At 33.5% G+C, this 14,690-nt stretch overlaps 1 protein-coding gene across 1 annotated transcript; it reads right to left on the reverse strand.

The window, feature by feature from the left end:
- Positions 1 to 10,775: 10,775 nt before the first annotated feature.
- Positions 10,776 to 12,754, reverse strand: LOC113766126 (DNA polymerase I A, chloroplastic/mitochondrial-like). Its single transcript, XM_027310350.1, has 3 exons — positions 11,867 to 12,754; positions 11,514 to 11,705; positions 10,776 to 11,407 (listed from the first exon to the last, which is right to left on the reverse strand). The coding sequence occupies exons 1-3, from the start codon at positions 12,752 to 12,754 to the stop codon at positions 11,210 to 11,212; spliced, it is 1,278 nt and encodes a 425-aa protein (XP_027166151.1). The 3' UTR covers positions 10,776 to 11,209.
- Between the last annotated feature and the right edge of the window lie 1,936 nt (positions 12,755 to 14,690).

The following is a 14,690-nucleotide window of genomic DNA, read 5'->3' on the forward strand; positions in this document are numbered from 1 at the left end:
CTCTTATGATGCGGGGATATTCCTCAATTTCAGTCTCAAATTTTAGTGCAGCTAAAGGAGAAACAAATCTCACCTTCTCCAAAGCTAGCAAGTATTTCTTTCCTGAAGCCTACTCTTTTTTGTTGTGGGATATTTCAATCATTCAACAAACAAACGGAGGGAGAAAGAAATGATTAACAAAGTAATTGAGACAAGGTTGGAATCATAAGAAAGTCATCTCGGCTTAGAAAAGCAAAGAAGTTTTTTATCCACTACTTTATTGTTTTTGGACTATTTCGTGCTCGTTTTGTAGTTGTGGCATTGTCCTTTATAATACAAACCTGGACTTGTTTCAATTTAAATAGAAACATGCAACATCACAAAAATAATTTCTTTAGCACGAGTAATAAGTTGCTTGCTTATTGGAAGGCCAAAAAAAAAAAAAATTGAAAGTCATACTCATCTTTGCTTTCTTTAATTTTCAGTAGATTGTTTCTTTGGGAATTCAAGAATTGTTGCTCAACATATTTAGATCCTATATTATGAAATAAATAGTTTTTATTTATAATTAGTAAGAAGATCATGAAGTTACTTTCATAGATATTTCATATTCATGAGTGAAACTAATGACAACTTCAACAAGGCCTTAACACCTTAAACAATAAGCGAAGAGCAATCTCAATTTGTACCTAGAGGTGGCAAAATGGGCGGGATGGGCGGGATTTGATTGGGTTTGAGATGGAACCGAGTCATATGGGTTTGGGCCCAATCTTACCCATATGTGTTTTGGGACTAACTTGGGTGGGATCACTTTGGGATGGGTTTAGATTGATCCCGCCCAATACCTAAATCTATTTTTTACATATTTTTTTTCCTTTAATTCATTTTTAATTTTTTATATAAATTTAATATTTTTGATTTATTAAATTTCTTTTAGTTTTATTAAATAAACATGCAAGTGCTTTATACTCAAGATTCCCACCAACAATTGGATTAACAAATAAAGGAAAAAATAGATATACAACTATATTCCAACGTATATCAAGATGGTCAAGGTACTTAGGGTGTTGAATATTTATCCTCATCATTGTCCAAGGATGACGGTCTAAATTGACTGAAATGTTGGAAATTCTTGTGGATAATGACTAGGAAGACTACTAGATTATATTTGTTGGTATGACTATAAAAATTGTTAAAGATAATTTTTGAATCTAAGACTCTGTTTGGATTGGCTATTTTTTTCAAAAAATAAGTTTTTCAAATACAATATTACAGTAATATACAATAATTTAAAAAATATCTCATCCATATTAGTATATCAAATATTTCAAAAAAAATTTTATAGTAAAAATTTTTCATATACACTACTACAATAAAATATTTCAAAAACACCCCCCAAAAATAACTAATCCAAACGGAGCCCTTGCTATTTGAGCCCAATGGGTACCCAAGTATTTCCCAAGATTTCCCATCAATTAATGGGTACAATTGGGATTTGTCCCATTTTAAACCCAATATCAAATTTTAGTACCCATCCCGCCCAAAGTCCCCATGGGCATGGGTAATCCATTGGGACTTGGGACAAATTGCCACCTCTATTTGTACCTTACATGAATTGGTAAATCTAAAATGTTAATGGCCAGCTTAATTGGGATTAACATTATTATGTAATTGTGAGATTCTAGATTCCATTTTCAAGATCACTCCTTAAAAAAAAAAAAACCCTAAAATGTTAAGGGACATGGCGTACCAAATACAATTACAGCTTTACGCACTTGAGCCCTGCGTGCATTCAGCGTGGAAGCCACTAGGTAATTATTCAATTATTTTACAGATTGTCAAGACCCGGGCAATGATTCTTCGGTCATTGTTTCTCTCAATGCTAGACACTGCCAGCCAAGAAGTCACTAGGTCATTATACAATTATTTTGTGACAGTATAATTTTTTTTTTTAATAAAAAAGTTTGGATGAGTTTGATTTCGATCACCATTATCGGTTAAGGCATGCTTTCGGACCATAAATAGCTTACAGGGACTCTTATAGATCGTGTACCAACATAAACCTTACATCGACAGCGTGATTTATAGGTAGAAAACAAACCCATTTAACTAAACTTACCCATACCCGCCCATGAATAATTGGATATGAATATTTTAAGTTTTTACATATGGTTATAATGGGTTATTCAATAATACCCATTTAATAAATGAATATAATTGGATAACCTATCAAATCCAATTAACCTATTTAGAATTATCTTCCTCAAGCCTCCTCTCTTCCCCAAACTAAATTCTTCCTTGAATAATTCTGGAATCATGTTAGAGTAATTTTTGTTTTCAAATTCATCTCCAATTGAAGTTTATTGGACAATAAGATAAGTAAAAGATTTGACAAAAAAAATGAAGGATTAATAATCATTCAACTTTGTAGTCAGTAGAATCTTTCCTAGGTGTCATTTGGAATTTTTTTTCACTAATTCACAGTGTTGTAGTAGTGTTGTTGTTAGCTAATAGGCTATCTTAAGCTCAATATCTGTTTTCTTGATTTTTGTCATTTTTGTAAATCTGTTTTACTCTATTTCTTTTGCGGCCTTGCACTGATAAACCTTATAATCCATATGGTGCTTGGTGATTGTGATACAACTATAGTCTGCAAATAATGATGGGGCTTCAGTTTTAACTTTTTTTTTTACTTCCTTGGCTTCTCCACTGGATACATGAATTGCAATTTTGGTCTTTTGTTTGAGATCCAAACAATTAATGGTTTATTAACTTGCTGATTTTATTTTCTCGTAGTTTGTTAATTTGCTTATTTTTCAATATTACCAATTTATGACAAGGTTTAACTTTCTTTCATACCTTTTCAAAATGAAATTTTAAATTTACATACGAAAAAAAAATGCCACGGTTTCAAAATTTTTGGATTAAGTTTTTATGTTAACTTTGATAGTACTTAGTTTAAATTTTTAAATTTTTATTGTTCAATTATTAAATAGTATGTAATTTTGCGACATACAGTACGAATGGGAAAAAATTGGTAATTAGATTTATTGAGCAACATAAGTAAATATTTAAAACCAATGATGGGTGCAAAGGGTGGTATAAATTGATAATTTAGTTTGCAAAAATGAATTTAAATGAGTTTACAAAAAGTTAAAATAAATGAGTTATAAATGGATAATTGGGTTACTCAACTCAAATTTTAACTTATCCATTTATACACATATAATTAAATGAATATAAATGGATTGACTCATTTAAACCTATTACACATTTCAACCCGTCCAATCACCCATTTTAAGACTTTTGGTGAGATTCAAATACACGATTTTTTGTAAAAAAAAAAAAAAAAAAAATCCGTGGTTATCAATTGAACTAACTTACGTTAGTCATCATCATCTGCTAGTAGGCTTGCTCTTCATCTTTACGTGGCATGTGTCCTGTATGGCTGTATCTGGGAAGAGCTTAAGCCAAGGGAAATCTTTTAAAAGCATCTAGCTGATAATCTTTTAAGTTAAAATCCCTCATTTCAATGTCAAAATAAAAAAAAAAATAGAAAACCCAAACAAGAAATTAGAGGCCGGCTTGGTTATCGTACGTCTGCGGTCTAACAAACAAGAAAACATGGTTAAGGAAAATGTAGACAAAGGATCAATTTATATCTTAATAGATTGTTTCGTAAGCAACGGGTTTCCATTATAAAACCATCAAATTCATGCTATACAAACGCTAGAGGATGTAGAAAAGAAATTTTGATAAATTTCCAATTCTGAAGACCAAGAGATCGAATTATTTAGCAGGGTTGTTTGAATCAATAATGCCACCAATGTGAACTAATTCATTTTGGCAAATTAAATGAATGAATGCATATATTTTAGGGGTTAATTCCACTTTACATCCTGCAGTTACATTAGTATTTCCACTTTAGTTCCTGAACTTTAAAGTGTGGCACTTTTGTCCCTAAAATACAGATTTCGTGCCATTTAAGTAAAATTATTGATGAAAATGAGACAAATTTTATACTTATGTGGAAGAAATTTTATACTTTAGGAACTAAATTGGGACAAATTTTATACTATGAAAACGAAATGGAACATAATTTTGTACCTTAGAAATTAAAGTGAGATCGATTTTATATTTTAAAGACTAAATCATTTCACTTTAAAGTTTAAGAATCAAAGTGGAAATACGAGTATGGTTAAAGAGTGCAATTTCATTTTGCAATATAAGTTGACTGGATGATTTGAGACATTTTGACGATATTAGTGCGGGATATAAAAATAAAAGGTGCAAAGTGATAATCTACATAAACTTAAAGCATGAAGAGTGGAATTTATCCCCACCGAGAATGATCTAGACGGATCAGCCTCTGCTATATTATATTGCCTCAAACAAAAGTAATCAAATAAATAATGGAAATAACGGGAAAAGGATAATTCCCTTGAAAAAATAAAAGGTCGCATGGCACAAGATTTTGAAACTCAGATTGTTCATTAACGTGAAAAAAATGATTGGATCAAGAATCACTGGTTTAACCATTGGATGAATTGTTATTGACTCGTGACATCATAAATACATCATACATATTATTAATAAATATTGGATAGGCATTGTTTTCATAAAAATTATTTGCTTACATTACGAACACATTTTTTAACACATCTTTTTATCTCACATACATCACATAAAAAAAGTACTATAGTAATTATTCCAAATAATATTTCAAATAAACTCCTATCCAAACACACTCTATGTTAAAAAGAATCACATCAATTCTCATTCTAATTTTTTATGTATTACTTGTTTGAAATTCAAGAATAACTGCTATATGTAAAGGGAAATGTTATTTGCACTTTCATTTTTGTTAATCATACATTCACTGTCATTTTAATCATTTAGTTTTCATATATTGGACTATAAAATAAAATAAATAGTGAGAGTGCAAATAATATTTTCCATAGTAAAAGGTAAAAGAATTATAGAATAGCATTATTATCTACATCTTTAATTTTTACATTTTTAATTTTTCTGAATTATATGATAAGTTGTTTATAAGATAGAAATGAAAATAATAGAAGGCAATGATAAACAATTGAAATGCACTGAAGAGTTAACATAATTAATATACTATATGGAATAAATGTTAGAGAGAGAAAGAGTAGTAGAAATAAGATAACAATTGTTATTGCCTAATTAATTGGAGACAATTATGCATGAAAAATTAGTAAGGTTTAATTTGGGAATGCTATTGAATGAGATTAACTAACCAAATTAAAATTTTTTTGGTTAATTAAATTTGGGCAAGGAACTGATTGGTTCAATAAAAACTATTCTGGTTTAATCGTTCAACGGTCGAACCGAATGATTTTTTTGGTTTAATGTGATATGGAATGATCTTCATCCAAACTGGCTTTTGAGGCTCACCAGATAGAAATGCAGGCTGGTCAACGATTTAACTAGTTGAACCATACAGTCCGAGCTGAGTTTTAAAACATTGGCACGACATTGTCAAATTGTCATCCATGATCGATCCACCATGTAAAGGGTACTTTTTTTTTTTAAATGTAAAGGGTACTTGGAGGCACATGAAAGTGGTAGGCTCACTGCTTCGGAATTTTAGAATTTGGAGCTGATTTTGCCACAGTTGTTATTCTTTTTCCGCAGCACATTTTGACTGAAGGGCAAATTTGTCTTCCGGAGCCAATGATCATAATTTTAGCAAGTCGTGCATAAGACCTACCACATTTAACTCTTCTGACTTCTGAGTCTTCTCACTCAAACAATCATATTCAATTAGGGTTGCAGCGAATCAAAATGACTCGTGAGCCTGGTCAAATCTTGAGTCGAGTTTGAACCAATCAAGTTGAGTTATAGAGTCAAGGTGAAAATACTGATGCTTGCTTGTTGGCTCATCCAACTAGTTCACACGCGCGTATATATATATATATATATATATATATATATATATATATATATTATTAATAGCATTATTAATAGTGAAACTACACATACGTTTCCAACATTTTATATTTGTCAAGGTGAAATGTCTATTTTATATATTTTTAGAATATGTCATGAATTCAAATTCAATTATGCTCAAACTTGAGGTTGAGTTTAACTCGAATGTCACATTGAGAGCTCATTGAGTTTGAATTTGATAAAACAGTGTGAAGCTTGGCTTAATTATGTCAAAATTCAATTCGATTCGATTGTAACCCCAGCCCCTTTTGACACTTGGAATTGTGTCTCAAACTTTAACATATTGGTGATCAAGACAAACAAAGGTATGTTGTAATCTAATCGTTAACACAATTAGAACAAGAATAAACTACTAACAATGAAAATACATGACTTGGGTTCTTTGATTTGAAACTTGGACTGTGGCAGTGACTCGATCGAGCTCTGAGGTAGGGACAAATAGGAGCTTGGTAAGGGTTGTGGATCCAATTTAGATGTTAAGGAAGAGACTGACTTAGATGGAAATGATAGACTTGCCTTGAGTATCAAGGCGGCTTGAGTATAAGCTTGTGAGTTTGGTTTCAATATGATAGGCTACTCATGAAAAGAGAGATTGTAAACTTTATGAGGTTACTTATTCTATGTTGGTTCAGGAGAACAAGAAAAAAATGCTTAGTTCAAGGCTTACTAGTTTAAATATTTGGTTCAAGATTGGATTCTTGATCTATACATTAGACTTCTTTGGTGTACTTCCTTACATTTTTTTTCCGTAGCAGTTTTCCTCGGTCAAGTGCTGTAGAGACTAAGATTGGTTTTTTCCCATTTTATCTATTTTTTTGGTCAACTACAATTTGGTTTTTCAAAAGAGTTGGACCAAAAAGCTAATGGGATTTCCTGTTCAATAGGTTTTATCCAAATTTCAAAGCACAGCTTGGGATCATTTTTAACTAATCGTTAATATTTCTGACCTATAATCAATAGATTGGGCTTGCTGCGGAAAATTATTCACCCAATTTTAGAAATTTTGCAGATGCAGAACAGATGCTTCTTCTTTGTAATCTTGATATGCAAGGGTCATCAACCAAATTTCATCATATCTAAAGATAATTAGTCCATTAATTTGCACTAAATAAAAGGTAAATTTTGCTTAAAGCAAAATGAATGTAATTAACGGCTTGAAACCAATTCTAATAAATTCATCACAAGTATTCCAAGTACTTTTTAGACTGCATGCATATGTGAGACACGGAGTGTCATTGATATCACATTATTACCTCAATTGAAAAGTAAAAAAAAAAAAAAAAACAAAATATGTGCTTTTGAATTCCAATTATGTTCATGATAATAAGAAGCAATAGACGATAAGGCCTCTCTTTTCCTTTTTTATTTTAGTACTTGTTTAATACTAATAAACGATGTTGCTGTTACTAAGAAACCCATGTTAAAAAAAAAATTCCACTATTAATTCATTCTTCGCTGAATTATATAGATGATCTTGTAACGAAGGAGTTTATATTCTGTTTACTGAATTGAATGAAGTTTTACCCAACCCTACATCTCTTGAATAGAATATATGAAATACGTACGAACATATTAAAACTTTAAACTTAATAAGTTTTCATTTATACAAATTGATTTCATATAGCCTGCAAGAAATTGCGTTATTTGTTGAAAAATTCTTAAACAATATAATAAAAGAGGGAAAAGGGAATGTAACTGAAATGTCTTGGATCTGAGACATCGCAATTACACTGAAGAGAAAAAAAAACTTTTTAACATTATGTTGGCCCAACTATAAATATATGAGCCGCACTTGGCCCATATTCACAATTGCTTAGATGGGTCAATGGATCAATTCTACAACGAAGTTGTTCTCTTGATGTTCATGTTGGCCCAAACACTGGCATTCCTTTTTGATGTTCCCTATAATTTTGGAATTTCTCTTGAAATCTTGGGAAAATTTGTCTAATGGCAACGGGTTTGATTCCTAATCGGGGGCAAAACATCAGCAAAATTCATAATAAGAGAATTTGAAACTATAGCAAAACCATTAAAAAATATATCAAAGGCCAAGTGAAATTACATAATTGACCTTCAGCAAGTTGTTTAATATATATAGGTGCAAAACACTTGCTATGGAAATGACACGTCACCATTTTTGGGCCCCATTCTGACCTGCAGCAAGTACTTGTGGTTTACTATTGTTATTAACTATAATTAAGTAATGAAGGACATATTTGTGTTATAGATTAGTACATTTAGGATAAAAGATCTAATCTATTTTATCTCTGGGATGTAGTGGTGTATAGACTATACCACTTGTTGTACAAAAATTGCTTATATGGTACACTAAAAAATTAGAATTATGAGAAATATACTTGCAAGATAGGTCAATGCATGGAAAAACAAGATCAAATTTATAAGCAAAGCCACTACAATTGCTCTAGAAAAAGCTTTCCTCTCTTAGTGTTTTGAATGATAAAAGGGTAGAACGATGAACTAATCGTGATTACTTTTCGTTACAAAATGCGAGTACAAGTATCAATGTCAAGTCCAAGAAAGCCATAATACAAGAGAAAGAGTCTTTGCTTTATGTTTCAAGAATGCTTGTAATGTTGAAAGTAATGATTAGAAATTGCAAGCGGACAGATTTCTCATCAGCTCTTCAGAGTATATGAGAGAAGGTACTGCAGTTGCACCAATGCCAATCATATCCCACCAAGTATGCAAGGAGAACTGTAAAGGACAAAGTTCAAAATCTCTAGGATGTATGATATTTGAGGCACATCCTCGAAACTTCATTCAAAAGCTCCTTAGAAGTTGCAATGAAATACTCTGATTATGCAATAGTAGCTACTGCACTAGTAGCTGCAACCAAAGTTGTACATACTTAGATGGATGTATAAACTATGAAACTATTGATCAAGCTCTTCTTCATGTTTCACTCTACAAACAAGTACTATTACATTGAGCCAGCTTAAGTATTGATGGTAGCCTAGACTAGAGGCTAGTTTATTAATTCCCAAGGCTCAGCATATCCACAGCTTGACTAGGATATGAGCAGCACCTGCAGCCTCAGCCATAATAATTAACTACGGCCACAACAACCAAACCTGCAATATCCACCATAACCACGACGGCAGCCACCCGCCCGTCCTTCGTAACCACGTCCAGGATATCCTCCATATCCACCCCCAAGATACTTGGATTCTCCTAAGCCATTTGTCTTCTCAGTTTTTTTTTTTAATCTTTGCTCCAACAAAAGAAACATGCACTTTCATTACATTACTAAGCTAAAAAGATTAGTACACATACATTAAAAAAAATCAAGAAAATGGAGAAAATCTCACAATTGTCTACTGAATTAGAAGTCTCAGCCAACTCCCTACCAGCCACATCTGATGCAATCACTAGAACTGTAGCAAGTGAACTTCAAAAGAAAAGAAGTATCTTGGAACTCATTTTTTCTTACGGAATTTATCTAGTGTCAAAACTCATTTTTTACAAGGATGAAAAAGCTAGTGTATATTACCCTCAATTTGCAGGAAAGATGATTTACGGGGACAATGCCGTCAGAAAGTGAGATAAAATGCATGAAAGGGTTTTGACACTGGCCCATAAAGTAGTTTGGCATTAATACGACAACTAGTAGGAAGAAGTCCATCGGATCATAAATTTAATTCCCTTTTGGGTGTATACATGCATATATTAATGCCCAAGTTGAATCATGTCTAAATGCTATGTAAATGATAAGTCATTCTTACAGGCTTTAAAAGGAAAATGTATTTATTACTACTCCCTGTATTTTCCAAGGTATTAGCGACAAAGGAAAAGAAAAAAAGAAAAGGAAAAGGATTCAAAAAGACTGGGCATTAAAGAGTTTTCTAAAAATTTTCTTGTTGATGCTGACTCCTAAGTCTTAAATTGTAGGAAACTTGGAAATCCCAACTCCTTAAATTGATATTGGCTATCAAAGTTCATAAGTATCATATGTAAGTTAGAGGAACTTGAAAGAAGGCTGTCTTGAATTGAAGCACATTCAATCCTTGGGTTTGGATTTTGGACTGGCCATCGATGATACCTCCATCTGTAAGGATTAAAAAAGACAGGGTAAAGTTATAAACAGAATTGGTATACGTTTATTTCAGTTTTTTTTTTCAAATACAAAAATAAAAAAATAAAGTTTTTTAGAAGCATGGGTAAGAATGAAGGACTTCACTTTGCTAGCACTAGACAATATGGCTATTCTTACTTTATATTTTTACAGTTCCATTCATGACCATAAGCCCAAAATATTTTGATGGCTTTTTATTTTTTCTTTGAGTTAGTAGTTATGAGTGTAATTTTTTGATGAAAATTATATTCTAGACTTGAAGATGCATTGTTCTTATGGAAAAAAAAAAGAAGCAGAAACAGTAAAAAGATATAACTTTCTCAACTGCCAAATTCGTAAATGCTGATTAACATTCATTTTCAATATTACACTACAACAAAAATGCCCTTTAGCGGCATTTAAAGGTGTCAGTATAGATAATCTAAGCTGACATTTTATCTTTCCTCACACCTGGGACGAGTGTTGTCCCTTCCAATGTGGGGATAGCCTCGTAGCATTAAAATGTGTCAGGAAAACTATGTTGTTATAGCATCTCATCTACCAACAAAAATATTTTTCTTGATAATTGAAAGTGTCAAGATAGCTATTCTACCACATTAGAATATTGCTTTAGAAGCTACGCTATGCTAACACTTTTAATTGCTAGGAATACATAGGTAAAGAGAAATTAATCACACCATATAATAACACCGAGATCCAATGTAGAACAACAAATAATCCTTCACTTCATTCATGCCACAATTATGTCAGATATACAAGTCTTTGAACTTTCCATTGAAACTCTAAGTTCTTTCAGAAGAAAAGAAACTATACTAATCTACTAACTTCGCTATAGATGCCATTCCGTACCTATAAAAAAATCAAACAACTAAAAGGAGGACCACCATTGCCTGAATTCAATGACATAACAATTCAAAAAAAAAAAGGAAAAAAAAGTTGATATTTAACTCCATGGGTCATCCCATCCCTTGGGGCCCTCTCTTTTGACAAAGTTTAACATTGCCTGGACAGCTTCCTGAACTCTGTTGGATAGGGCATGGTTTCCCCATTCAATTTCAACCTTTCTACACCACCCATTGCTCTGCACAGATTCAGGAGCTTCAAGTGAACAGAAATTTTTTTCTTCCCAAAGATGGTTTTGCATTGACACCTTACCAATCAACTCTTCACCAAGGCATAACCTAGCATCAGACATGACAGAAGAATCACGGTAAGGGCTTCCAGAGAATACCCACCTTCTAATCTTCTTGATGAATTCCACAATCGGGCCATGTGCATTGTATCAGCATGGAAACCATCAAGTTTAAGTCCATAATTCTCTATAACATGGTTATCAAAGCTATAGTTGTGCCACACCTACAAAAAAACAAGCCAGTGCAGTTCCCCACATGGCATATAATCATTCGAAGAACTGATGAGCAACAAAGAGCCCCACATAGAATTACATACAAAAAATCTTTACCTTTTTAATTGACGGGTCTTCAAAAAAAGGAGCAAATTCAGCCAAAAGATTCCTCCCGTCCTCATCAAGAAGATCTACCCAGATACAAGACTTGCCATTTCCAAAATTCGCTTCCGGTCCACAATAAATACTGCAGCATACAATTTCTCCATGATCAACTGGTGTTTCCTGCTTAACATCAATCTTTGATACCTAGACATTAGCAGAAACCAGTAAAATGAGCTCCCAAAAAAAAATTGAATGCTACTGGAGAGAACATGAATATTAAGCGAATAAGATAATTAAAGTACAGAATTCAACTGGTTGTATGCAAATGTAAAATAGTCTAAAAGCAAGTCAAATGAAAAACATACTTCCGTGTCACATGCATGGACCATATGCCTGTATTGATTTGTGAGCATACCAACTACTTCCTTTGCAGCAGAGACAGTATCAACCACAAGAACCTTGTCATAAATGCAACCAAGCCTCTCACGAAGATTTGACTGGATAATAGCTTCTGGTTCCACAGATCCTTTTCCTGTGGGGGTTCCATTTATTTTGTCAACACCAACAGACTTTTCAGCAGCAGCCTCCCTTTTTGTTACATTATGAGCACTGCCTTTATCAATTGAGGGATACTTTTCTTTCTGTTCTTCGAATAATTTTGGCAGGGAAATTTTAGGTTGGGAAGACTTTGGAAGTAACTGCATTGTCCTCGGAGAGATTTTCCAGTGTATATCTGCTTGTTGGCTATTTGATGTATAAGACTGTCTGCTACTTGAAAAGTTGTCCTTCATCTCACGATCTGGTGCAATTGTATTCACACTTACGATATTCGGTAGGCTAAGGTTTCCTGAAGAACAAGCTGAATCATGAACATTTCTGAACGAGAGAGGTGAATTACTAGTAGATGGACAAGATAAGTCATTATCAGTGCTTTGTTGTCTAAATTTGTGATCACTTCCATCTGTCAAACTAGGCAAACTAGAAGTCCGTTCAGCACAATAAGCTTCCTTTCTTCTCTTATAGTATTGAGTCACGTCACCCCAGGATTTGTAAGTAGGCCTCTGATAGTCATGCACAAACACATGACTCCTACTTGATATCTTCACAACGGAATGATCAGAAGCAGGGCCATTTGAGACATTTGAGAAGGATACGTAGCCAGAATGGGTTTTGCAATATTCTGGCCTGAGAGTCACGGTGTCATGAAAGCCCAAAGCCAACAAAATACTCAAATAAAATAAATGAAAATACATTATTTTGTCACACAAATTGAACTCATGACAAGTACAAACATTTGCATTATCAACTATTTATCCTATGTTTAATGAATTTGTACAAATCTCAATAGCATTACAGCTCTCTCTGACATATGGTGCTATGGAACAGATATTCTTACAGCAGAACAGAAAAGCAGTTTTCAAGTGAACAAAAGTGCAGAACAGAAAAGTGAACAGATATCCTTACATGTTCATTTCTGACTATGTAAACCCAAATCACCAAATGACAAAAAATAATTACCCAAAAAGAACTCAAAATCAGACAAAAGTAAACAAAAGAAAATTTTCAAAAATTAGAGAAAAATAGAAAAATAATAGTGAATAATACCTTAAGATACTTAAGCTTCAAATTTCCATAGACGACTCCAAACGTGAAGGCTGAAGCACGAGCCACCTGCCACCAGTTATACGAAAACGAAAAAAAAATCCAAATTAGATCAGACATCAATGAAATTGTGAGAAATTAAAGCTGGCGGAGGTGGATGGTTAACCAAGGCGAGAGTGCTGGTGCTGGAGTAGGGTCCAGGAGGAGGCGACATTTGCTGCCGATCGCTGAAATCGAAGAAAGAATAACTACAGATGCTGCGAATACTGCCCCAAATCTAAGGTCTCTCTCAGACTCAGAGCCCTAATTTTCGTCGGACACCAGTTTGGAAATTAGAAATGTTGGGGAGATGGGCAAGGGCTTCCCTTAGCTCCTGCATTATTCAGTAAGGAAAAAGGCCCAAAAAGGTAACTCTTTTTGCAGGAAACCACCAACCAAATTTACATATAGAAAAATTGCAGAGTATAACCTGTTCATCGACGACATCGATATCTGCGAGCATGCGGCTGGATTTCTTACCGGAATTGCCTAATTCGTTTGCTAAGAAATAATTTCTGGAGAATCCGAACTCGTCCTTTTCGATGTCATGTTGTTCCATTTTCTGGTTTTGACGAACCTAAACCTGATGATGAGAGGGAAGGAGTAGGGGCAACGGGACGGCGGAGGTAGGGAGCAGAGGAGAGGAGAGTGGCCGAGCGAGGCGGAGGGCAAAAATTTAGGCAACCGAGAGAAATCAATTTAGGGCAAAAATTTATCATGCAATTACATCCCTTCAATGGGAAAGCAAGGGTAGTTTGATTGCGGAGAGATTCAACAGAAAAGACTCTGCGGGAAAGCAAAATTTTGGCCAAGAGTTTTGAGAGATAGTTTGCCGAGAGAGAGAGTTTCTGCGAGAGATAGAGAAGAAGCAAAATTTCACTAGGAGGCAAAATGAAATTTTGAGATTTCACTAAGTGTTTTGGCAAAGGGATCTTCCACCAAAATCAAATGACGTCGTTTTGTGTTTTAATTTTTTTTTGGTGTATCTCACATTTCCGCAAGTGTCATAATAGGGAGTCTAGAGGTACATTATTATTTTTATGTCAAATAAAATAAAAAAAATTAGAGTATATATTATTGAGTTGATAACTAGTGTCATGATAGAAGTGTTATAATGGCACAAACCAGCAAGTGTCCTTATAGACATGTCAGAAAAGACCATTTTTGTTGTAGTGTTATGGTATTAGCTATTAGGATAAAATTGCTATTGATAATGCCACACCACTTTTTTGGGAAAATATCAGCTTGCATCTCCAAACTTTGAGTCACAGACACATTTTATCATCGAACTTTTTTGGCATAACACAGTTACTATTTAAACTATCAATTTTTGACCAATTTCATCTTTAGATGAAAAATTAATCAATTTGGATGGGAATATGCCAGTGTTTATCTGCAAATTTTGGGACATTTCGTCCTCAAACAATGTGTTTTGCTATTCTGTTGATTCTATCTTTTCTTGGTAGCAATTGACTCGGATGCAAATTTTGGGACATTTCGTCCTCAAACAATGTGTTTTGCTATTCTGCTGATTCTATCTTTTCTTGG

The sequence above is a fragment of the Coffea eugenioides genome, chromosome 3 (genome assembly GCF_003713205.1).
Source record: "Coffea eugenioides isolate CCC68of chromosome 3, Ceug_1.0, whole genome shotgun sequence".
Lineage (NCBI taxonomy): Eukaryota > Viridiplantae > Streptophyta > Magnoliopsida > Gentianales > Rubiaceae > Coffea > Coffea eugenioides.